This window comes from Xiphophorus maculatus, chromosome 4 (assembly GCF_002775205.1).
Source record: "Xiphophorus maculatus strain JP 163 A chromosome 4, X_maculatus-5.0-male, whole genome shotgun sequence".
NCBI classification, from domain to species: domain Eukaryota; kingdom Metazoa; phylum Chordata; class Actinopteri; order Cyprinodontiformes; family Poeciliidae; genus Xiphophorus; species Xiphophorus maculatus.
In genome coordinates, this window is record NC_036446.1 from 17,655,530 (window position 1) to 17,682,271 (window position 26,742).

The following is a 26,742-nucleotide window of genomic DNA, read 5'->3' on the forward strand; positions in this document are numbered from 1 at the left end:
AAAACCCTGGCTTCTGATGAACAACTTGTTCAGACAGGACTGGAGCTGTGTGTTTTCACTGTTTCCTGTCGCGCTGTGTTTGAAATCATTCTCGTTAATGGAATCAAGCCCATCGTAATTAGAATCAAAACAGTCCTAAAATGGAGTTTGTGTTAACTGATACCAACAAAGCAAATAAATAAATAAATAAATAAATAAATAAATAAATAAATAAATAAATAAATAAATAAATAAATAAATAAATGATTCGGTTGAAGTTAATTCGTGATTTTAAAAAATTGAGCTCTTATATTTTCTCATAGAGCCAGGTGGATTTGGATAGTTTTTTGTGTTTGCTTTGTTTTGAGAAAGTGTTATAAAAATTTAGTCAATTCTTTTTTTTCAGTTTTAAAGCTGCGTCTTTTCATCGGACATGGGGGAGTATCTGTGGTATTTTCTACACACATTTTGTGTCGTAATTACTAATTTTATTTCTATCCAATGCAACATTCAACAGAGTAGATATCCCTGGCTCAGCTCAGCAGCACCTGGTGAAATATGTATTCTCATAAAAATATATATATGTATTACATATTAAAATTTCAACTCAGAATCTCAGACTGTAAATAAGATAAGATCTATAACCTTATTACCGTAAATGTCCAAATGAGGGCGTGTTATGTATGTTGAACTGGAACCCAATTGGACCAAAAAGTTTAATGATTGCAGTGCATGAGCAACTTTTCAACTGTAAAGTGGTGATTAAAAGCGAGAAAACAACATTTGCATTGTCCTTCTTATGGCTTTCCCTCTGCGGCATGCAGCGGGTTTCATTCTGTGAAGCTAAGAATTCGGAGTTTTTTGTTGTCCCCTGAAGGCGTCAGCTCCTGGGATGTTTAGTGCCTCCTCCTCCCAGTCCCCGCTTCGCTGCTGCCGCTCCGCCGCTGCTGCTGCCGCTGCCTACTGCCCGGGCTGGCTGCTGGCCGCTGGGCCCGGGGATGACGCCACCTCTCGCTCCGCCCCGGCGCAAACTCGCTCCCTGCGTTCATTTCATTCCTGCTCTCATTCCGAACATTCTTCGCATCTCTGTCAGTGCGCGAAGCGATTCACCTACACCTTTCCTGGCTGGCCCAGAAACACTAGAATAACTTGACATAGTATTCAAAATACCCACTAACATCACATTAGCAAAAGAAAGGAACATTTGTAAATGAGATATCAATAACGAGGTAAGTTTTATTTGTAGTTGCAGGTATGCAAACTGGTTGTAGACTTCTGCTCCCGAGGGTTAGTTTAGGTGTCTTAGAGTGACTGCACAATGTATTAAAATGTTATGTTATGCAAGTATTTAGGAAATATCCCATCTGGTGAAGTAAGGTTTGGTCGTTTGTTTCCTCGGTGGGGATAGATGGCCGCTGTTGCAACAGGGTGCTCACTTTAAACACTCTGCTGTAGCCCACGGCTTTGACACGGCAGCGAAAATCTTTGACATTTTTCACATTTTTTGAAAAGAAGCCCTGATCCTACGCCCCTTATAAAAGCCTCTGGTGGCGTTTGACCCGTGTCAGGCTGCCGGGAAAACTCGCTTTTGGATTAAGGGCGAATAAAAAAATTAAAACACACAAGAGGAATTGCAGCTTTTTCTTTTTTGGGACAAGATGACGGTTGAAAACGTTGCTGTTTTCCTCTCCGTAGTTGGCTCGGCCGGGAGTTGTGGGAGCATTTTCGGACCACCTCGGAGAAAGAAAGAAACGCGGCGGGGAGACTTGTTGCTTCAGCTCGGCTGACGGCGCTGTTTTAAAATCGACATCGAAGTTTTACCCTGTAAGTATCGCCTCTTTTTTGTTTGTTTTGTGTGCGTGCGTGTTTTTTTTTTTTTTTTTTTGAACGCTTGCTTGTGATTTTATCTCTCAACCGCCCGTGTGTTGCTCTCCATGTTGTTACAAAACCTACTGAACAGTGGGGGGGGAAAAAAAAAACTCCTTATTGTTTCATATCAAAGCTGTCTTGTTTGTCCGAACAGAGTAACTGAGTTTAACAGCTTTGCACATTCTGTGACCCTTTTTTCTAATATTCTGAAACCGTGGTAAAATGGGATCTCTCGAGATTTTTCCTGTTTATTGTTAATGAGAGGAAATTTAACTAAATTTATCAGCAACTCCCTCCTTTTTACAACCGAGTATTCCTTTTATTGAAGCTATAAAACGCCCTGTGGCGACTTATTTGAACTGAGACCAGACTATATGGAGTTTATAGCGCTTTAATTTGGGGTTTCCTTCACTGTTGTCCTTTTCCTTTCTCTGCTTTGGGAAATGCCTGCTCAGCTAAAACTAGAGTGCCCCCCTCCCTGTTCAGCTGCAATTCAACTCCGTAACACTGATTTCATCCACTCACATTGGACTCTGGGGAAAACTTTTCTCCTTTATAAAGAAATACTTTTAATGGAGCTCAGCTTTTATTGGCTACTCTTTTTGTGTTATTACAATTGGTGCAATTATAATTTTTCAGTTTTTGTACCTCATTATTTCTCTGACTTTTGGGAAATGCTTAATACTAAAACAATCTTAGAGGAAAGCAAAATTACACTCGTTATCAAATTATAACACAAATGCATGCATACAAAATTATGCATTGCAAAACTATTTTACTCCTTGAGCTTTTTCACATTATGTCAGCTTACAACTACAAACCTGTATATATTTTGTGTGATAGGCCAACTTAAAGTTTGTACAAAACTGTGAAGTAGAATTGAAACAATGTGTTTTTCAATATTTGTTTTGCAACCCAAAATAAGCCCTCCTGAATAGATAATATGTACAACATTTTGCTGCCATTACAGATGCATGTATTATGCAGTACGTCTCTATCAGCTTTGAAAATCTAGGAATTAATATTTTGCCTGTCTTTCTTTACCTTAGCTCAACGTCATTTATATCAGATGGGGAGCATCTGAGAACAGCAGTCAGATTAGTAATTGTATTTGGGTCTGGACTTTGACTGGGCCATTCTTACACAAATATGCTTTGATCTAAGCTCTTTCATTTTGATTTTGATTTATATATTTAGGATCGCTGTCCAGCTGGAAGGGGAACAGTTATATGCGCTACTGCGTATTGGTTTGTTGTACAGAGTACATAAGCTTATGGTTGTGATGTGATAAATAATACTTTTCAATGCTTTACATAAATTTTTTTTGCACATGCCTTTTGCCCTTAACTTTACTGGGAAGACTCTAAATCTAAGTAAACTAAAGCACATGCAATTTTTTTTTAATGGACTCTTTGTGCATTTTCTGCAACAGTCTAAGAGATGCAACACATCAATGGATAAATCATGCAGATGTACAGACATAAAAACTAGATAAGATTTTGGATATGGGCGGGTAGTTTTTGAGTTCCTACATATTTTTGGATTTCACGCTTTATCTGTTCTACCTTTGTCACTTTCTGTTCTCAAATTTGGTTTGCTTTAACAAACGGGTCATCAGACCACAGCTGACACATCTCTGATAGCCTGATGTGATTCAATCAAGTTGTTTTTATAGAATATTAGTTTAGGCGAGAACGATGCATCAAATCACACAAACCTATTTGGTCACTTGGCAGCTCTGTTTTGAAATGCTTCATTTAGGTTACAAACATGTTTACATGGAAATAGGAACAGTTGCAAAAGACTAACTGATATGCTCTGAGTGCAAGGGGTTTCTCTGAACCTGTCACATTTTTGCAACTTTTTAAAAATCTTATAAAGAACATAAAATTCTTACCATTAGTTTTTGGAAATCAGTTTGATTGCTGTCAGGTGTAACCATAGACATGTCACAGTATATCAGCTTACTAAGAAGAAGGAAAAAAAACAATGGCTTTGTTTTATTTTATACCATGCAACCAGTGGACCTGTTGGAGAGAAGCCTGCATAACATTTGTACAAGAATAGCTTATTGTGCCTGCATTGGCTGTGGATTTCAACTCAGAAACTAAGACCAAAGGAAGAGCAAAAAACTCTGAAACTTATTTTTTGGTCAACTTTAATGCACTTAAAGCAGGAGACAACGTAGAACACACTCACTGTTATGATGAGAATTAGCCCATATTGTTCATTGCATTACAATAAATCAAATTTTTTAGGCAAATATGCATGAATAAAAGTATATTTAAAATCTAAATTTTGAATTTTGTGTTGGATCATTGTCTATGGAGGCAGATCCAGATACATTTCTGAAAGGGAAGGGTTCGAGCTGAGAGATATACATCCTCATTGTTGAGGTTGGCTTTCTTCTCGCTGTGTTGTCCAGGTCAGAGGGCAGAGCTGCACAGTGTAGTCTATCTGAGATGAAGTGTGGACAGAATAATGTGCTTTTGTGAAGCACAGAGTGGATTATGTTACTTCTTGGAGCCAAGTGAGACCTCTTTCTTTCTCTTGTTAAGAAAAGCATTTTGGTCAGAAGTTGTATCAGATAACTATTTTGTAGCACATTTTTGTCAAAGATGTAATTTACTCTGGCAATTTTGTTTTATTTCTGTTTTTTTTTTCTTGATATTACAAATAACGTACACAGGCTGCAAATCCCGTTGTCTTTGCATACAATATTGACAGACGACAATTATTAAAAGTATTAAAATATAAAAAGTACACATTGATCTTTTGATGCACTTCTGTTAATTAAAAAATATATTAACACTACCAACATAACTAAACATATATTAGAGATTACAATACTCACAAACTGATAATCGTAGAATATTTTTCTTTTAAAAATGTCTGTGTCCGCATCGCTGGCATGAAGCCTGACTGTGAATAAAAGTCCGTCCTTTCAAAGCTCCTCTCTGATGGAATAGAGGCTGCAGCTATGTGCCCGTGTGCTTTTGCTAATTTCTTCACTTGTTACCACCCTGATAGATCAATGTGAATGAATGGTGTTGTGGTCTGGCAGCGAGGATGTAACTGATCTGTGAGCATAGTTTCCACTTTGTTATATTTCTTAAGTAAAACTACAGTGGAAGAGGTAGGTGCAGAATCACTTCAAGTTTTTATTTTCTATGTTTTGTAGGTGATGTGCTGAACAAAAGTGTCCAGAACAGTGTCATTGCTTGGCACATAACGTCGTACACTAATGGTACCTTTTTGTAACTTTAGCATAGTTTATTTTTGTGTGGAGGATTTCAGAGTCTCTGCCCGTTTTAAACTTGATTTGTAACTTCAGACTTAGTCCTTATATAACTACGCTGTAAAACAGTGTCTAAATTGGAACTGAAATAATGCTCAAATTATTCTTATGAAAGAGCTTGTCTGTGTTAGTTTGAATAATGATACAGTTATTAAATGTGTGATCGGATGGGGTGCTGGTGGCTGAATCACATCAAAACATCAGTTTTCCCCTGTCATGGTAGAAGAGCTGCTCTCCTGCAGGCGTCCAGCGTGTGTGTGCCCTGAGCTAAACTTGATCTAGAAAGGGAATTTCAGAGTACGCTTTGCTGCTCAGTAGTTTCAGCAGGGACTGCTGAGGCCCATGGAGAGTGGTCCTTAAAAGGAAAACCTGGCTCAGAGCCACTGACGTCATCTAAGTAAATCTGCTCCAATAATGCTGCCATAAACTGAATGTCAGCTACTACATGCACTTTGACCTTGTCAACCACCTCAGTTGGAATACTACTCACCTATTTTGCTCTTTGTGCTTACTGTGTAGAACATCGTATTTAGGTTTACTCAGACGGAAATAGTTGTTTAAAATAAGCAAGTTAAGTGTTTCTTGTGTAAAAGGAGTTTCCAACAACTAGATCACTATTGTTTATCTTGACAATCCTGAAAGAAATTTTAAAAGCAAAAGGCATTTAAAAGGCATTCTCAACACACACTATATATAACAGATTTAGTGAAGCTACGTACCGCAAGTTAACCATATCAGAAGAAAGAGGGAAAAAAAGGAGAAAGTTGAAGGAAAAATCTGGGAAAAATGTTAATTAGGTAACAGTAAAAGAAAGGTGAGGTCATCAAAATAGTAGCCAATCTTGTAGCTATTTACCTGGTAAGCAGTGTTCAAATAATTATGTGGTTTTTGTTTTTGTTCTGCCTTGACATGGAGGCTAATAAACACAAAACGCCTTTAAATTTACAGCTTCTGCTTGGTACATTGAAAACTTTAGCTGCATTACCTGAACTCTTATATGAGAGTTTATGTAATGAATATATTAAACTCTGATATAAGCCCTCTGTGTTCTTTTCTAGACAAGGGCATGATTTATTTTCCTGTTTTGATGAGAGATGTTTTCAATTTTCTAGACGTGAAAAGGAACCAGACGTGTCATTTACATGTTTCTCTCTCAGGTGTCCTGCCGCACTGTTCTACATAACTTGCCTGTTTTTACTGCGGTAATGATGGAAGCTAAAATAAAGAGAATAAAAAAATTCACACACCTGTGTCTCTGCATACAGTCAGAGCTACATTCACTACAAACATAAAACATCATAAACTAACTATAACTTTATATAAGTATTATAAGATTCAGTACACCAGGTACAATAAATACGGCAGATAAACAGCACACAATATTAGCATTCAGTTTTATCTTCAGGTGATAATAATTTATGCTCTAGTGAACATAAATTAAGTTAAAAACTGATTCACACATCAAAAATCACATTCCAAACTATCCTCCTCTGCAGATTAGATTTGGCTGTTTTCACAAATAATCATAATTATTGCTGTAATTTCCCCCACAATTATAAACAATACAACATTTTGCCATTCATAGTTAGAGAGTTCATTCAAGTTCATTCACAGTGGGAATAAGTTTTAAAAACAAATGTATACAGGGACCTGCAGCTAGTTTTTATCTTTAATTGTTGAATTAAAATAAAAGAAGGGTGATTATAAGTTTCTATGTGTCCCTTTTTTTTATCTAATTTTAGTGAAATCGGCCAAAATTAGAAATGGCAGGTCAAACCTCAAAGAATATTGGAATTCGTTCTTGGCCCACCAAACCTTGATTGGTGCACCGCTAATAGAAAGTCGTATACTAGAAAGTAGGCAGTTGGCAATTGTTGGTGTTTTTAGTTTCACTGTTCATGGGCGTCTTAAATTTACCAACTTTCTAGTGTTGCTTTAAATAAATCATCAAATGACTGATCCACCCTTATTGTTTGAAGTCAACACAATGTAACCCACTTTGCACTGTTTACAATGTGGTAGCCTTAATCATTTGTTGTGTTCAAGAATTTCAGCTCCATGATCCCTCATTTGGTCTCTAGTGTTTCAAAACCTTTTAAATGATAGATATGTTCTTCCCCTTCTGTTATTACACAGTTTTTTAAGAAGACAAATAAATGAGCTTCCTCCTCATCACACACACAAAAAACAATATGTACTCCATGAATCATTTTATGAGTCAGTTTCTGAAACCACTACAAACACTTCTAGCTTTTAGCCGCAATGAAAGCAGGAAATCTGGGCTTCAATAACTTCCTTTCTAAGTGGCTGACCAGAGAGGCAGCAGCGATGCTCAGCTTCTTCAGAGTGAAAGGAAAAAAAGGCATCCAGTTGCTTCATTTATGGAAACTGTGTATTTTTTGCAGCTTGTGTCTATGAATAATCTTTGTCGCACAACAGCTATACTCCCAGTCACTGCTTGGGTCAAATTTTTGCACGAGATTTTATCAGTGACAGCTGTTCTGTTATCATGGCTAACACAGATCAGAGAGGTTCTTTTGTGCCCCGAAGTTATCCTAGGTCCAGTGAAAGGCACAGACAGAGCTAAATGTAGGCTTCTAAAAAAGAATATGATGACTTTGTCTGGTTTATTAGTTTGTGGTCTGTTACAGCACTCTGCAGCTGGGAGCTGCCATCCAACATCCAAATCTTCTTTTTTTTCTGTTTGGTTTGGCAAATTGGTTAATATTTTTAAACATTTCAACAAGGGTCTTAGATTTATACTGTCAGCATCAAAATTTTTCTGTGGCATCTAGGGCAAATATATAGTCTTAAAAGTACTAATTTTCAACATTTTCTTCTGAAAAATGAAGTTGAAATATCTCTAATTGCTGCCATCTTTTTTCTAAACCAGTCACTGGTTTATTATTGGCATATTGTTAAATAAAAAATAGTCTTTTTATTAACTTTCAGGAACTTTCTTATTTGATCTTCTGTGATTAGTCAAATATTAGGATCCTAATGTTGTGTAATCTTGCAAACAGGAATAAACATAACCTGAGGTATTCCAACATGTTTGATCATGTTGCAAAATCAGCTAAGACTAAGGAAATGGAACAATATGTAGTAGCAGAAAACAGAACAAATCTCTAAAGTCTTTGTGAGATAGAAAATGTGAGACACCTTGTCTGTATGATAGGTAGAGTAGCACCAATCAGGTTTTTCCTGGTTAATACCAGTTTTCAGGTTACACATAGTAAATGTGCCTCAAAGCAATGGTTGTTAGTTTAGCCAAAAAATAATATGAGCCTTTAGTTTTAATACATTCACTGAATTTAGGAAAAAAAAACAAAAATATTTAAGAGAAAGTTCTCAGATTCCAATCTCTAGCCAATCAATTGCTGCATCTATATCCATTACTCTATTTCTACTGATGATCTTCAGAAAATACTTGAGGAATATTATATTTTATTGCACCCACTGGTATCCCTGTCTCAGCCATAGAATAAACAATTAGTTTGTACTTGAACTGGATTTACTAAAATTCAAAATACTAATCAAAATCTTAATGACAGAACTTATAGCAAAAGAGTTTGTAGTGTGGAGGAAAAACTCGTCTTTTACGGAAAATAATAACAAAAGAAAGATACGAGGGGACAAATTATGGTTATAGAAGCAGAAAGAAAGAGAAGAAAGGCAGCAACAAATGCAAATGGTGGCCTTCATGCTCATCACTATGATTTGTTTTTGTCGTGCCTGTCCGCACGCGGCCTGAACGAGCCAGCAGCCAGCCCTCGGCCTGCTTTGCTCTCATAACTGTCAGGAGATCCTTTATCTGACAGACCTTTATTTACAGCTTTAATTTCCTGAGCTTTATGTGTTCCGCTCACACTCCACGCCACTGTGACATGGACTCACGCCGCCTGGAATGCACTGCACATTTTTGATAGGCAAATGCCCCCTGGGCTATCATTCCATTTATGTTTGAATAGTAAATTGTCCCTTTTTTTATAGTCTAATATTACTGGCAGAGCGGCTCTCTGTCTTCAAAGAGGAAGATTTTGTCATTGCAGATTTATAGTCAATTTTTCTGTTGTTGTTCAGCATTGGAAAGACTTACTTACACCTGTTTGCTGGACAGCTAGTGTCTCTCTGTTGTCTACATCTTGTTGTTATCGTTCCTTAGACTGAGACAGGTAGAGGGCTGCTTTGACAGAACCTGTAAATCAATCTAAAACAAAGATTGATCCTGCGGAGCCTGATGGTTGCTGGGTAGTTGGATACAGGCCTCATGTTTGAGAAAGATGATATCAGACAGACTCCTGGCACTTACGCCTGCCAGTTCAAAGAGGCATGAAATAAGCACCAGGCTGTTGTCAATAACAAAGGCGGCATAAGTGAGCTTTCTAGCATCTGCTGGACTTTTAGGCATTATTTGCAAAACTACTTTAAGGAATCTCTAGTACAGAGGAAGGTGTTGGTGCAGAGTCTTCATTGGGATTGTTTGTGATTATGCAATATACACTTTTTTTTTCCCAAAAACTTCTTTGAAAAATGTTTCTTGCTTTATATTTTCTGTGCGTGATTTGAATCGGTATTCAACAGTTGTTGGATGCCTCAACTTTCATTTTGTAAGAATTTAGAGAATTTTGCTCTTTGCTTTATTTGTCCAATGAACCGCATCTGAAGGTCCTCAAAGATCTACTGTAAAGGGTTGCATTCCATAAACATGTGATTCTCAAGGTACCGTAATTCATTTGTTTTTTTTTCTTGTTCAGTCATAAAAAGTGGAATTTTAACACTTTATCACTGTTAATGTTCATAGTTAGTTACTTTCATGAAAGGGGAATAAATCTGACATTGCTGTCATAATTATGCAGAGGCCAGGATATGTCTTTACAACATGTTAAAAATGTCGAGTTTTGAAATCACATGGTAATTACAGTTTTGCACATTGTGGCCTTAGCTTGTGTGGGCCATTATGGGGTGCACAAAAGTCATTCACAGAATCATTATTGCACCCTCTGAGATAACGGCACAAAAGAACTCCACATGGAAAATTACATTTGAGACCTCTCATCTGCTATTTCATTACCCTGATCTGTCTGATGGGTGAAATGGCTTCTCTTAATTTAAGGAGCTGGATTCCAGCTTGGTGAGTGGTTTATGTAATCTCACAGTAAGTGTAATTTCCTATAATTCCATGTCACACCTACTACTCTGCTTAGCTACCGCATTCAGTTCTCACATTGCGTGCCGTCTTTTACCACCGTATCTTACAAATAAGGCCATTTCTATGGTGTGCAGCCTTCAAAGACAGAAGTATGCAATTATTTTTTAAGCTGCAAGTGTTTCCATGGGTGACATTCATACCTTCCTTTGACAGACGTAATTAGCCTGCAGATTCTGCAGCACTAAGAGACCGTTCCTATTGAAAATTGCTAGGTTATTCACATGTTTAACACTGCAGAAGCATCTTGTTGATGCAGATGCTTCAAATTTAGTTAATTGAGAAGAAAAAATATATGTTGTGGGCAATTTTTGCCTATATTGTGGCTAAGTTTAGACAACAAATCAACAAACATTACCCTACAGGTAAACAAAGCAGCCGCAGTGTCAGCAAACCCCAACAAGCAAGACAACTATGTAACATGTTGTTGATCATATCCATGGAGTTTTTTTTAGCTCTTAGTTTATTGTAAGAAATGTGTTTTATACAATCCCATACCATTAATAGATGTTTCATTAATTGAAAACAATTAAAAATGTTGGTTTTACTCTTCTGAAACCATTAAGACTCAGTCGGTGATCATGCTGTGAGTCATGTTGTGATTGTGGTTATCTGTTGATACTGCATTGAACTGTTATAGTGTTTAGCTTGTGTCAAAGCAGACTACTGACCTAGGAGAAAAACAGGAACTGCAAAGTGAACCTGCAGCTTATATCCCGCGGTTTATAGTTGATAAGTTTCAATACTAAAAAAAATGTGGCTAAAAGAAGAAGCCATCTTCTTCAAATAACCAATCGACTTGTTACATTTCCATTGATGGAAGGGCAAAAGCCACACATCAATGGCAACAAAACTTCAAAATGGCTTCTTTTTTTAAAAATTCAACAGTAAATTTGAGACATTGGAATTGATTATATCCGTTTAAAACTATTTTTCAGAAAGTTAGGGTTTTAAAAGTTGTATTGCTAATAAGGACAGATCTTATTGCACTCATAAAAGGAAACATACAACGAAGAGAAGCAAAAACTACATGCTCAGTGCAGTGGTTTGGCCATTTTCATTTACCTTGCACCTCTTTCAGAAATATGCATGTTTTATTAAAACATTTGTATTAAGTTTTAATCCCCCCAAAACCTCCCAGAAAGCCATTCAATTTTTTGGGAATGCATTCCAGTGTTTCCACCTGACCTGTACAAGGCAAATTGCTATTTTTCAAGATATTCAAGTGAAGTATTCAAGTATTTCAAATTCAAATATGCAATGACTGTTTAAACATTTAAAAATCCGAGGTGAACATGAGAGTTTAGCTGCGTGTCTCTTGCACCTCTTCAATGGACTGGCAGTCTGAAGTGACTCTCCTTACCTGCTTTTTCATTTATAGAAAGAAAAGCTATTCCATGTGAGAATAACAGTACAATACATTAATCTTACTAATGACATAGGATATGAAACTTAGTTTATCCTTAGTTAAGGTGGAAAATCTTTTTTCAAGAAGTTTTTCTCAGTACCTAAGTCATATTTTATATTGGGTTATAGTGCATACAAACTTCTTTTTTTTATTCAGACTTTGCTCTAAAATGGAAGCTGGATTTGATTAGAAGTTCAGTTCATGATTTTTTGGGGGGGTTTTTTTGGATGAAAGGCAGAGATCTAGAAAAAGTCCCTGGCTTTTAGTGGTTGAAATGGGAATGTTTCCCCTCCCTCATCAGTTTGTTAGTTCTGCAGCGTCAGCAGACACCACACAAAAACGGAATTCAGTAAAAGCTCCCTCAGCTCTCTGGGAGGTTTTTTTCCCCTCAACAGCTTGCTCCCATCCCCCCTTCCCCCTCATCCACTGACATGTTGGAAGAAACATATGCTACTATTCCTGCTTCCTGACAGTGTGCACTGCTTCAGTGGGATCTTGCTATGGGAGGAAGCAGTTGTCTGGAAAACAGGGAAGATTAAGAACTGAAACTGATATCAGTGCATTGATATCAAATGGACTAAATTCTAAGTATTTTTTTAAAGGCAGTAACTGGTTGACAACCAGACCAGTAATATTTTTAATGAAGTCTTTCTTATGCATTATATAATTTGTGGTGATAAAATCAGAACACATTGTAATAACATTGTGAGAAGTTCCTAAATGTTAATAGCTAAATCCTTCAGTCTCTGCACTCCAGATGTTTAACTGAGCTCACAGCCTGATATGCAATCTTCTATGTTGTATGTTTAGCTGAAAAAATAGATGAGAAGGCTAAATAACATTTCAGTTTGCACAGTCCGTATGAAGTGGAAACAAATACAGTAAAGACGGCTACATTGATTTGGAAATTGCAGTGGTAACAAGTGTGGATGATGCAGCCAGTAATCCCTTGAGATCCCTTGGTCAATTAGTACTAAATTAATGCATTAATACCTAAGAACTTGTTACCTGGAGTAGGTTTAGAAAACTTGCCTTCTAGGAAATTACATTTTTCTTCATTTATGCCAAAGACCTGTATTTTTGAAAAGTTAGTACCATTTATTTATTCATACATAATCCAATCTGGTTTAAAGCAATGGTTTCTGGAGTGAAAGTCTGGGCCCCACTCTGTTTTATGAAATACACATAGCATGGTTCCTATATGCTTTTAAAACGATGATGGTGGATTGATTGTGGTTTATTTAAATCATGCCAATTCAGAGCAAATTTCATCTCAGCACACACAAGCCCCATTGATAAATATGTAATCAAATCAGTCTAAGATATTTAAATTACCGTATATAGGCGGATTTGCGTTTATTACATACATTTCAAATTTTTAAAATGTTTTTCTGGAAATGGTAACCTTTAATTGCAGCAGATCAGACAGGAAATGGGTAGAAATGGTCAGTTAAAACATACACAGAAGACTAATAGCCTCTGTATACAGGGCGGCTGCTCTACATACATTCCGGTTTGATCCTAATCTTATGACAATGCAGTCAAATTAAGTTTATAATGCAGTTGACAAAAGTCAATGACTTGCTAAGATCCTAGAGTCCGAGTATTTCTGCAGATGTCAGGACTGTGTCTTGTGCTGGAAATCTGAGGTGAGAGTACAGTTCCCTGTGGTGCTCCTGTGTTGGTAACCACTTGGCCAGACATATGACCGTTTAGACCCTTTAGTGTGGTATGTTTGCCAGGTGTTTGTTGAGGCCTCCACCTGTGACTTCAGGAGGTTTTGAAAATGCAAATCAGGTTGAATTGTGTTAAATACACTGGAGAAATCAAACAACATGATCCTCACTGTGCTCCCTGCTTTGTCAAAATGGCATTGGATTTATTGAAGCAGGTGTGTGATTGCATCTTTAATTCTAACTCCATGGCAATAAAACTGCAGAGGCTCCTGATATGTGCCTGTTTTCAAATTGGCCCACTTACTCAAGTGGGCCAACAGGAGTCTCTACAGGGTCATCATAATATGGGATGTCAAGACAACATGTCTATAGTCATTGTGGATAAATGGGTGAGCTCTCTGTGGTCCGGAGCAAGGCAGGATGTCTTCCACAAAACTGGAACCTTCTCTTTGCAACTCTTGGGTCAAACTAAGGTTGAAGAGGTACTGCAGAATCCAACAGAACTGCTCTGCACAGGCTGTCAAGACTCTGTCTGGCATTGACACCATCTGGGCCTGCAGTCTTGTTTCAGTTTAGTCTTTCCAGCTGCCTCTTCAACTGACAGACAAGTGAAAGAGGGAGGGAAAGGGAGCAGCAGCATCTCCTGATTGGATTGAAGACAAAAATGTAGAAGCAGAAGAACCTATGGCTGAAGTGGACATAAAACATTTGAGGTGTGTCAGGAAAGCTGTGGGTGAAAGGAGGGTAGGGCTGTGTAATTTTATTGATTCTATGATATTTATAAAAAAAATTTCCTCAAAGTATTGATTTTTCATCCACGAGTATCGATACATTAAATCTTACTTTGAGTGTTATGTCAAATACACATGAATTAAATGACAGCTATCATACATGACATTTTTACCCAGTTGCACATTAAAAATGACATGTAATGAAACAACCAGTTACAATGAATTAAGTGATGACATGAAATGGATGAATTATATTGTCTAATATAAGTGAATAAGACAAAAAAAGTTCCTTTCCTGCATAAGCAAATACACAAAGCAACACAATTAACATTTAAACGAAGCAAATATATAACAAAAACATTTATTACATCAGCTCAATTAATTCAATCCAAGTCTATGGAATAGTCACAAAATGTCACCAAAATCACTCTGTCCCTCTAAAATCTTTCAGAAAATTGTACATGTATTGAATCGTATCGAATCATATCGTTTGCTGAATATCAAGATATACAATATATATATATATATATATATATATATATATATATATATATATATATATATATACACAGTATATCGATCGATAGATATAAACCCATATATATCTTATCATGAGCAGAATAACACATCGTATTGTATTGTGAGATTAGTGTATTGCTACAGCTCTAAAGCAGGGTAGGATGCCTGTTTGACTGGGGGCAGATGAGGAGGATCATGAACTTGTTGCTGAACTGAACCCATTGAAGAATGTGTTCAGCTCATTGACTCTGTCCAGGCCTACGTCCATCTGATCCTCCTCCTACCCGAAGCCTGTGATATTCTTCACGTCTCACCACACATCTTTCTGCTGGAGCTTGCTCCAGTTTCTTCCTCTGTGCCAAAAGACAACTACAGCATCATTTAGTTTCATGATTTGTGGAGGACACAGGTAAGAGAACCCAAATAGATAAATGGAGGGTTGAAGTACTTGAATGTCCAGATGTTTTAAAAAGTTCAAGGAAAATCTAGAAATATGAGTATGGGATTGTTTTCAGACAAATATTAGTCATTATTTGATAAGATGGGTTTAATGGTTGCTGGAAATATGTTTAATTTATTTTTTAGCAATGTACAGTATTTACACACTTTAATAAATAGTATTCTCTGCCACTGTTGTTTAGGATCACAGGTCTAAGATTAAATTTAAAAAAAGGAGATCGAGAAATAAAGAATAAAGGTGTTCTTTAAAACTCTAAACTGTTTGAAGTTAAGATATTGTAGTTTCTAATAAATATGGAATGATAAAAAACCCCACTTAAAATAAATCATACTTTTTCATTATGTATTGCATAAATCATGAGATATACATCTCTCTGCTGCTTATACAATTCTTATCTCACATTTTTAGTTGAACTTCAGACTCATTTACTAAAGGTCAAAGAAAGTCCAGGAATGTACCAAATGTTGATTTTTGATATTTATATAAATGAGGAATATCAAATTTATCACAAAATGGGATTACTTTGAGGATCTGCTGGTTTACATAATTAATAACATATTAAAACCTCTTCTTTTGGTGTTCTAAATACTTCTTTGGTATACAATGAAAGCTGCTTCTGGGTATACTTGATTTCTACCCATCATCACACTCTTTATCTATGATTACTCTGTAGCTATTGCAAGTACATGTTAAAATCCCCTAAATATCTAAATCTTCTTTTTCTAGTCGAATCACTGATTGTCTGTCCGTACTTGATTTTCTGTAATTTTTCCAGAAACTAACACTAACTAGTACTGTGTGTACTGTTGCAAACAGAGGTCCTCTGCTGTACTTTGTTTAATGATGACTGGGTTTCTGTGTTGGTTTGGGAATTCCAGGTCTCTCCCTAGTCTGCTCCAGGCTTCAGCTTGGAGAACCCAACCGCCAAGATTGATCCGAGCAGCTGGAGTGGCAGCGAGAGCCCTGCCGAGGACTTGGAACAGATGAGCGACTCGGCGGACAAGCCTGTGGACAACGATGCCGAAGGGGTCTGGAGTCCTGACATAGAGCAGAGCTTCCAGGAAGCCCTGGCCATCTATCCTCCATGTGGTCGCAGGAAGATCATTCTGTCAGATGAAGGAAAGATGTATGGTAAGTATGGATGTGTGTGACTTTAGTGCATCTGTTTCCTCTAATGTAAGAAAAATGGGCTTTGTGTTTTGGACTGTTTTTTCTTTCCTTTTGGGGAATCTAGTTGAGAATATCAACATGACAATCTTCTATTCATCTGAAGCTAGAGGCAAAAACATGATAAGCTTACCATCAAGAATGAATTGGCTCCATCAGACGGGCACGAAATCTGCTGGTTACCGCTGTGAAAGGTTTTATCTCATTTTTGTCCTAGGAATTAATTAAAACATTTCTTGATTTTTTTTTTTTGTTTTTGAGATTGTTTCTAGGTCATAGGAAAGATTATACACTTACAGTAAATATTTGTTCCTCTTAAGACCTAGTGTCTGTATCCAAAAGGTGAGCATTGGTATTTTCCAAATATTGTTCTTAGATCCTTAGCTGTGCTTTTCAGTAAAATATGGTGCAGTGGTGACCATACAGCCAAACTACATGGTTCACATGAGTGCACGTTTATGAGTAAAGCAACATGAACTATTAGCCAGAAGCAGATGGTACCACGGCTGCCACCAGCTGTACTCCCCCCTCTATGCTTCACCCTCCACTCCCCCTTCCCCGTTCCTGGCTGGGTGATGTCATGGAAAGAGGGAATATTTCTTTTTGTGGTGTTGGACTGTCTCTCAGCCTGTCAGTGTGAAGTGAAAGCAGAAAATCCCGCTGAGCATTAGCTTGCAGCTGTCATGCGACCCCTCCGGCCAAACAAAATGTAAATTTCACGAGTTGCATTGAGACCTCTCAGTGGCCACTACAAAGATGTAAGCTCAGACAACACCTCCCTCCCTACAGTCCTTTCCTCCAGCTTTTCCAGCCCAGAGTGTAGCTGTCCATAAACTCGGCTTTCTGCTGTGAATAAAAGCAGGTCAATTTTATTCTAGTTACAAATAAACAATCCTAAAAGGAGGGCATGTTTCTGTTTAATACTAGTGTAAAAAAATCATATAACAATATTCACATGCCCTTTCTGACATAATTGCGACTCGTCAACTTAAATAACCCAATTTAAATTGCATACATAATTATACCCTGTCAGATGTGTCTCTTTTTGTTTCAGAAAACATTTGTGTTTTGAAACAAGCTGAAAGACATTTTTTTTATTTGTGGTTCATGCTGAGGAAACATCTGCATCGTTGTTCGGAGGTTTGTCCTACCAGATGTGCTCTGGATCTAGTTACAGATGTCCCGCCAGTAGCAGTGGCCTCAGGCTGTGTCCCTTTCTTACAGCACGAGGACTACAGGAGGCACCAGTACAGTGTTTTTTGTTTTTTTTAGACATTGATGGGTGAGGAGACAGAAGCACAAAATGAAAATGGCAAAAATAATACCTAGATAAAAGAAATGGGGATGTTTTTGAGCACTTATTTTGTTATTGATGATGCCATTGTACTCTGTCTCTGTAAATCAAAATTTGGTGGTAATGTGTTGCAAACTACTGGATACTTGTCATTCAGCTTTGCAACTATCGATGCGTTTTTGCAGCAGTCTTATAACAGAAAATATAACCTATTCCCAACCTCCATCAAGTAGATATCCATCCACTGTTATAACAAAAGCAATCTGTTTAGTGTGAGGAGTGTTGTTAAAAGAATCCAGTATGTGCTCAAAATTGTGGACAATTTGTCATTGAGCCCTTTAGATTGTGGAAAGAAGCCAGTAAAACATGACAGCGCTGCTGCTGACAGTTCTGAATCAGAGTGCTCCATTAAATTACCTTTTTAAAACTGTCAGTGAAATTAGAGTTATTATGAGTTTGGACATTTTGTTCCACATTCTTGTTCTCTTAAACCACTGAGAGTGACTGTATTTGCTTGACTTTTTTTGTTTGATTTAGCTGACAGCATACCTTTGGTAACACTTTCTAAAAATGGCCCTGATTTTATGTTGTGCCCACAGAGATGAAGTTGAACATTGGGCTGCAATTATAAGAATAAATAAAACCTCTGCAGAGTTGTTTTAAGGTAAACTTGTATCACCTGTTGCTGCATACTGTAGGCTACCTGACTGAAATAAATAACTTTTTCATTACTTTTGGAAAGACAAATTCAACAGTTTGTAATTATACCTGTTTGCCAAATGACGGTGATACTTGGAAATATTTTGACTAATTTGACTGTGATTTAGATGCCACTGAAGACTTCAGAGAATTTAACTTTCATTCTAATATGTTTGTCTTTAACATAAAACGACAAAGAATTTTTCCAATCGTGATGCAAGCTACGGTTGCAGCTCTTAAAACACACCCAGTGCCAAAGAAAACCTCTCATGGCATCTGAAGTAAATAGTGGCAAAAAGAAGACAGGTATTTTGTAGTTTAGAGACTCTGGGGATGGCATAGTGTTCCATACACAGAGCTCATCACAAGAGCTGCCCTGAGTGCCCTTAAGCCCTTTGTTATCCTGGGGTAGAGTGCAGTTAATTAGCAACAGTCACTATAGCAACCGTGTTGCAGTACAAAACAATTTCTAATTTCTGCTTCTTAGCCTATTGTGGTGTTTACCTGAAGGGCTTCGAATGTGCCGAGACCAGTGTTGGCTGGCACTGCGCCTTTTGTCTGGGGCTAATTGTGGCAGCGCTGGAAGACACTACATCTGCATTTACTGCTTCGCTAGTGCCGCAGTTTACTTAGGAGAATATGCTTTTTTTTTTTAAAGTGATTCAAAATGGACGACACCACCAACTAGCCAAAGGCCCAAGATGCGGCACTTGCATAATTTACCTGCTGTGCGCGGCTGCATTCATTTATCCTAGAAATAGAGTTGATAAGTGACACAACACGCTTCACTCAAATTGTATGTTTATTCATTGGGTTATGTATTTGCTCTACCCAGCAAGCTAAATATCATTGTCAAATATCTACCAGTTACTGTCGAGCAGAAGTAAACCAGATTTTTTTGCCATCTGTAGACAAATATGCTAATACTTCAGCATATTTATTAACATTAGTCCCATTTGTTAGTGCGTTTCTGGTAGGGACGTTAGGAAAGATCAGCAGTTTATAATAGTCATTATATTACATCTAATGTTTTCTAATAAAAAGTTGCAGGGCAGTAATCAAACCATTAATTTCAAGTCTTCCAATAAAATTGACTCTATATAATAAGGACCCAAATCAAAATGTTATGCAGTTTGATGATCTGATCTTATGCTTCCATCCACATGTCTTTTGATGTAAAGCTTTTCCTATCATCATTCTGCTGTTTGCTCTGCCATCTCATCAGAGGTCCAGCTCAGACCCCTCCTGTGGGAACTAAGTGGCACTTGGTTTGCAGAGATGCCAAGGATGAGTTAGATATAATGAGCAGACCTGGCTTGCCCCTGATGGCCCAGTGCTGTGCTCCTCTGGGGCTCGTCTCATCGGGCCAAGCATGCTCCGAGACGGAGCGAGCGGACCTGATCCCCCCTGCTGGGCAGATAATGAGGAATTCTGGGATCAGCTCAGGCTCCCCTAGTCACCTGCATTCACTCAGAATAGAGTGTGAGGAACTTCATTGCAGGAAAGGCATCACACACCTCTAGAATAATCCCTCGTTTGCTCGCCTGCTATTGTCAGTAAGGAACTACCGTGTTTTCACACACCATGATGGTGAAAAAGTACCAATTATTTTATGGGTTGTTTCTTAAAAGAAGTAACTTTTGAAAGTGTAAATGGAATTAATAAAACTATGGGAAGTTATTTATTCAGCCTTCTTGTGTCAGTATGAAGACTCAAACTCAGGTCTCACTTCTTGGTAATGAATAGTCATGTGATAACAGAAATGTAAATTTGAATGAATGGTATTATAATAATCACGATTGTTTCAATGTTGTAGTAAAACTACCCTAAACAACATTACCATAAATGTTCTAGTAGTCTTTCTAAACATCAAAACGGATTCTCTACAAGTAAAGCTTTATGAAGTAACAAGAGGGAAAATGGACGAACTACAATTTAACAAATTGAACATAAATGATCCCAGAAGTCTGGTTTTGTCTTTTTTCAACCCAGTCTTGCTAGTAAATGTAATACGAGCAATATACTTGAAATAATGTGCATTTGATGTTTTAAAAAATTATTCCACATTTATCCCCCTGTCATTTAAAAGTAACAGTATCTTGGCACAGGTGTCAGAACATGATGCATGCGGTCAAATGTTGAATATGTTGTTCTCTGTTCCTCACCAGTTTACATCACATTATTTATATTCTTGATATGTCACTGGTTTTGGGCAGTTAAAACAAAACAATAGCACATGATTTTTGATTTATTCCTTCTAGTTGTTTATACAAAGAAATGGCATAGTACCTCCCATCTACATGGCTGTCTTCCCCACAAATCTTTATGGATGCAATTTCTATTTTAACTTATAATTTTGTCTCCCTGTAGGTTTCTGGTTTTACTGTAAAAAGTATACATTTAAAAGTCTCAACAAACAGATCCTTTTGGGTTTATTGAAGACTTGCTTCCTCCCTTTGTAGATGGGTTTGCAGTGAATGGTTAGATAGCAGGCTGTGGCTCCATGACTGTATGAATCAGGAGTACTCGGGGTGTGTCCCTGCTCTCTGAGGTCTGTGTGAGGCCCTCTGAGCCAGGCTTCTGGTTTCAGATTGCATGTTCCCAATTGGCTGCTTTTGTTTGACAAAAACACAGTCAGACTCCAGTTTCTTAAAGATGCAGTGTCACTTTTGGTGCTCTATTTACAAAAACTTTTCAGGTTTTTTTACTGATTGCACAATATCCCAAAAATAAAATACTTATATTCTGATGAGACGGTGTAAAATTGATGGTACAATTTTGTGCAATCAAAATATGAATGGAATTTTAATGTTATTGCTTTGCTCTCACAAGAACATGGGGACAACATTCAAGCGCTGACACAAGCTGTCATCTCTTTCTGTGCTGGTGTGGAGAAAGGTCTTTAAACACTGAGCTGCACCCCTGGAAACAAAGAAGGTCTGTAGCAGTCACTGTAAGATGATCATAACAGTGCTGTTTTATGATCTAATGCTGAAACCGTATCCTTTTCTAAATCAAGTCAAAGTCAAAATGAGACTTATCTTTCAGCTCATACAGCAAAGAGCGCACCGCAGAAAAAACTAAACAAAATGACTTTAAAAAACACAAAAAGATTAAACCTACTGAATATAGACAAAAGCTTTTGCTATACATAACAAAATCAGCATCATTCTGAAAGAGAAGAAAGCAATAGAAAGGAAAATGATTATTTCACGCAGAAAATTTTAATTATAATTTTAGGGGGTATGTATTTTACATTTCATCCTGCTGTAAATTTGACCAGAAGAATTAAAAGAATAAAATCGTAATGTATCTTTCATTTCATTTCGGCCCTCTAATTTGCTTCTGTATTTATGAAGAGGCCAATTTGTAAACAGACTTTAAATAAATGATACCTTAAAAGCAAGCCCCCACTTATGTTCATAATTACAAAACAACGTGTAGGACATGAAAACCCGTCATGACCACAAAGTTTGACTTTTCGTTTATACATATTGGTCGCAGCCAGCATGTCTTTGTGCTCAGATGCTGAATTGATCCTGAGAGATTGAAAATATTGATTCGACTCAGTGTCTTACTTTGTTGTGGAGAAGAAGGCCAGGGCACCTTCCTGACTGTTAGCACCGTGTTCACACGTTGGACCTGCCACAGTGCCAGTTCCTCAGGAGACTCATAATTACAGCAGTCCTTTCAGATTAGTCCTGTGGCCAGCCCAACTGTGGCCATATATTTCATCCTCTTTGCCTCTCCTAAGAGGCAGACCTCAACACAGTGACCATGGCAGCCTCTACAGTAATGTATGTGATGATAAACGCAGCGGCTCCTAATTGATAGAGTGATTCAGACAAGGCCTTGCTGTGCAAATTGGTCCCCTGTGAGTATATTGCATAGAGTTGGGACCGTAGCAGGTTTCAGATACAGCCTTGTTTGAGAGGCACAGAGCCAGGAGAGCGGAAATAGAATGGGCTTGGACCCGCTGAGTGATAAAGAGGCTGTCTTTACGTCTGTGTACAGGCACAGTTCAGCAGAGGTTGGCTGCTGTAATCCCCTCAGTGTCTCCAGGAAGGCTCAGGTTAGTGACCTGCTGCTTTGTGATGTCTTGTAAGATTTTCAGAGAACGCCTCACCTTTAATCACCCACTGCTCAGCTAACACATTAGCTCAACCGCTCCTGACCCAGCCTCTGCAATAAAGCCTTTTATCTAGCTCAATAAGGTCATTTGAAGTTAAGTATTGATTTCTTTTGCTCTTCAGAGAAAAATGGATTTTTAAAGAGCTGTTAATTACACTTGCTCACTGCGTTATATCGAGAACTTAATTTCTGTGACTGTATTTTGTAATCCTCGCTGAAACTCAGACGTATGTCAAATGAAACATTTGTGTGCAGAAGCTGATTGTGGCTCAGAATGATGAGAATTTAACCTTATAAAGAACAATTCAACAAAACAATGCCTTTAAATTCTGATTTTACATTCAAGTGAACAATAGGTCAACACTGTCGATGCAAAATCGCCATGACAGAAGGTTCCTCCTATGCATTATTTGACAATGGATCATTATTAAAGATCAAGCATTTAAGTTATCAATGCCAGTAATATGTAGATAAAATTTCACTATCCTTGATGTTGACACTTGAAATATAATTTAATTACTTGAAGGGAAAAGTTTCCTAAAACTGGCGAGATAATTTTGTTTGTGAAAACAATCAGTCTGACTTCACTTCAGATTTTATATTAGCCAGTTTTTACCCTTTTCTCTGCAACAACTCTTGCTACATTTAGATCATACTTTCATCTCATGATCTACATTAGTTCTGCACACCTCTGGGATCACCTAAAACCATCCAAATTAGATTGATCCTCTTCTATGGTTGGCTATCATCCAGCCATCCAATCAGAAAGCCATTATCCTTAAACTTTGACAACTTTCTGGGAATAAAAAATAGAAACCAATATAGATGGCTACACTCAAAATATTATTGGAAAATATGATGTACTTTATCCTTTTTTATTCATTGAATCAAAAGGCATTGTCTGATTGTGTAAATGAAACCATTAACTTAAACAACAGGGATTCCCAGGATTGCTTTGGTGACTGAGAATATTATGAAGAATACAGAATAAATTTGCACTAATGGAGAAAACAGTTTTGCCTCAGTCTGTTTTCAGTTCAGAAATAATTTCTTTGAAGTAAATAAAACAGTCTTAAGTCTGTGGCTTCTTGTTTCTGCTTTCTGCCCTGAATGGATCAATTTTCAACAAAAGAGCACGAGCTACCACATGTGTGCGAAACCAGAAAACAAGACTTTGAAAACTGCTACTTACAAATTACAGCATGCTATAGGACCGCTATAATAATCACCTCCCAGTGTAAAATTGTTACAATCTAAAGCCAAAGTACTATACAAACATTGTTGTGTTTTGTCTCCTTCCCAGTTATTATGTTTGTATAAGTAAAGACTGAATCAAAAACACACACGCCACATTAGGAGAGGATGAAGCTTAAAGCTTTGTGCTTTCCCCGCAGGCATTGAGATGGTTTTCACTAGTTTGAGAGTGTTGTACAGAGGAGGGATTTATGTTGTGTGGCAGAGAATAATGCCGGTCTTTGTTGTCATCGTGGCGTCACACATGCACCCATCATCATTGAAGTCTTTCTCATGTGCTAACACTTGTGAGCATGAGAGCTCAACAATGCAGGATGTTAAAGCACTCATTTGAGGTCGCTGGTGCATCTTATGATGAGCAGAGATCTAAAATATTTGACTTTAGAGAGAAAAAAGAGATGCATGTGATTTGTTTTGGTGTGAATAGTCATCAATAAGCTAACAATTTTTCCTTTGACCTTCAAGACATGTCTAACATAAAGCTGTGAATGGATAGCATGTGGATTTTCCCTTATAAAGGGGACTGTCAGGTTTTCTTTTGAAGCCTGAAGTGAGTGGTTCTTCTGTGCCTGGCCAGCTTTGGCTTCCTAGTGATATTTCAAGTAAATGGCTTGGTTCCCCCTTTTCCTATTCCCAAAACCTGGAACGAATGCCTTTGTATTGTTGGCTTGGTCTTTTATGATGCTAATGTTTGTCTGAGACCACCGAGTCATCTATCATGGATGACAAGAGAGCTGGGGCGCTGAGACAGTCAACTGCTTTCACACCTACACACACATATAGACATAGATATAAAAATAAACCCTCAATTGGATACACATTTTACATTAAAATCATCCATGTTTGTTTTTGCAAATCAGATAAGCCCCATCTTTTGCAAGTCACATTGTGGTTTTCCTATTGTGCTGTCACCTAGAGTCCAATTATTGATCTCTGACACTGCACAGCATACTTCAGGGACAGAAAAGGCTGGGTTTCAACTTTATTCAGGACCCCTCTGAATAGAAAAAGGCAGCTGTATTGACTCTGAAAGCTCTGAGCTCAAAATGTACATGTCCACTCAGTTGTAATATTCCCATCATTACCACCAAAAAACAGCTGTTGAACAGTATAGCTGTGGTTGATTAATTTGAAAATACGGTAAATGTCAGTGGTATTTTTTCTCACTAAAGATTAGAGCCGGATGTTGACGTTCTTACACACTCAGGTAACAGTCAGCTGTCAGTGAGCCATTGATATTTGCTTTGCTGAACTTCAATCGGTAAGAAAAATCACTCTGATCTGCTTCTCTGTGTAGTCAGCTTATAACAAGTCAAATTCTTGGGTTTACACAACATTACCTTCTGTGTTTTGTACAGCCAAAAAAAATTTCCAAGTAGCTGGATTTGTCTTTTTTATGGATGTGGAAAAGTTGCAGTCTTCTCTCAGGGGGATGACTGGTAGTGCACAGCAACAGATGGAGGAGTGGAGTGGTATGTGCACCATATATGTTTTGGTCACTGAAATACTTTTTAATTAAAGCTGTTTCAACCTGACGGAATAGTGTATTGTGAAAATTTAGCCTGATTAAAATCTGCAACTTTTTAAGGCCTCAGTATACTTTCATTGTGAAAACTAGACTATACCTGGTAATTAAAAGGATTTACAAGATATCATTGGTTTCCAAGTTTTCAACAAAAATGTACATTATCCACTCTACCCACTCACAGTTTTTGTTTGTCGGGAAAATAAATTATTTATGTCCTCCTTCTCGTTCTTAAAATTACTTGTCTTTATTTGAGGGGTTTGGAGAAAGTCTGCTTGCGGTGTCTGACTTCCAAACTTGGACCGCTCACCAACACTCGGAACACAATGTCTTTTGTACTCTGGCAAAAAAGGTTATTTCAAAAGGAAGCCTTTATTGATCCACTAGATTGCTTTCTAAATGCAGATGGAGCTGTTTTCCTTTATGTACAGCACATATTAACATAAGTAGGTTTTGCAACTGTGGGAGAGCTATTAATTGTTTGCAGTTTTCTTGTGAACCTTTTAATGTTTGTTCATTAATTTTTCAGTGTTTATGTTTAAGAGAAATAGCCAGTTGCAAATGATTCAAAAGCTGACGTACCACTTTTATGTTGCTGATTGTTTCTGGCAGACAAAGAAAAACATTTATCAGGTAATTGATAAGGGAAAAAACTGGCTTCATCCAGCAGTTGATAATTTTGTTACTTTTATTTTACTTTAAAACTTAGAACTACTAAAACTTGTAATTAACATGAGAAACAAAGATGGTTTTGGAATGCCTTTCTAAATCAATTACAGCTTAATAAAATTTTTATATGTAGTTGCACTGTCCCTCTCTGCTCTGTTCGATCAGACTCCAAATACAGAGAGTCAATTTGAAGCCACATGTACGCAGGCGATCTGCCGGCTGATTCTGGGCCAGGCCCGGTTCTGTTTCATGGCAGAGAGCTGGGCCAGATGTGACTGTGGTTGTGCCTGCATTAGAGGGAAATAAAAGGCTGTTACAGGAAATGGATGCTTTTAAAAAGAGGAAAAGGGGGAAAAAGGGACCAGAGCATTAACCTGTTCAAAAGACTAAAAAGACTAAGTCATTTTTTGACTCAATATATTTTATTTAAATTCGATCGGGTATTTAGGTCATGCAGGGTTTTTAACGGCTTTTAGACTGAATTAATATGCAGGCCATTATGGTAAAAAATAAAAAAAGAGATTTAGCAAAGCTAACCTAGTTTAGTAAGCTTCAATAAAAATTCAAATAGGAAATTAAATTTAAGTAAAAAAAATACAAAGTATTAATGCGGGGACATTATTTGAAGTTTATTCAAATAATTAATAAATGAATATTAATCCTCTTTTGATTAATATACAGAGTATTTTTTAGAAATACGAATTTACTACTCTATATCTTTCAACTGATTCACACTAATTTCTAAAAGCAACAAGATGCTTACAATGTTGTTTAATGAAATTTCAGAAATTGTAATTTAGTCTGAATTTTTAAATAATCCAGACTAGTTAAATGATTATTTTAACAGTATTTAA

General features: G+C 37.3%; 1 protein-coding gene across 6 annotated transcripts in view; it reads left to right on the plus strand.

Annotated features, from left to right (window-relative positions):
• The first annotated feature begins 937 nt into the window (after window positions 1-937).
• tead1 (TEA domain transcription factor 1) overlaps window positions 938-26,742 on the plus strand; it is a 45,977-nt gene continuing 20,172 nt past the window's right edge. For 3 of the 6 annotated variants that reach the window (XM_023332214.1, XM_023332216.1, XM_023332217.1), the window contains exons 1-3: window positions 939-1,208; window positions 1,675-1,803; window positions 16,028-16,280. In XM_023332214.1, the coding sequence (XP_023187982.1) occupies window positions 16,133-16,280 (148 nt within the window). In that variant the 5' untranslated portion in view covers window positions 939-1,208; window positions 1,675-1,803; window positions 16,028-16,132. Of the gene's footprint in view, window positions 1,209-1,674; window positions 1,804-16,027; window positions 16,281-26,742 lie in introns of all 6 variants that reach the window. The other 3 variants (XM_023332212.1, XM_023332213.1, XM_023332215.1) reach the window with 2 other exon arrangements.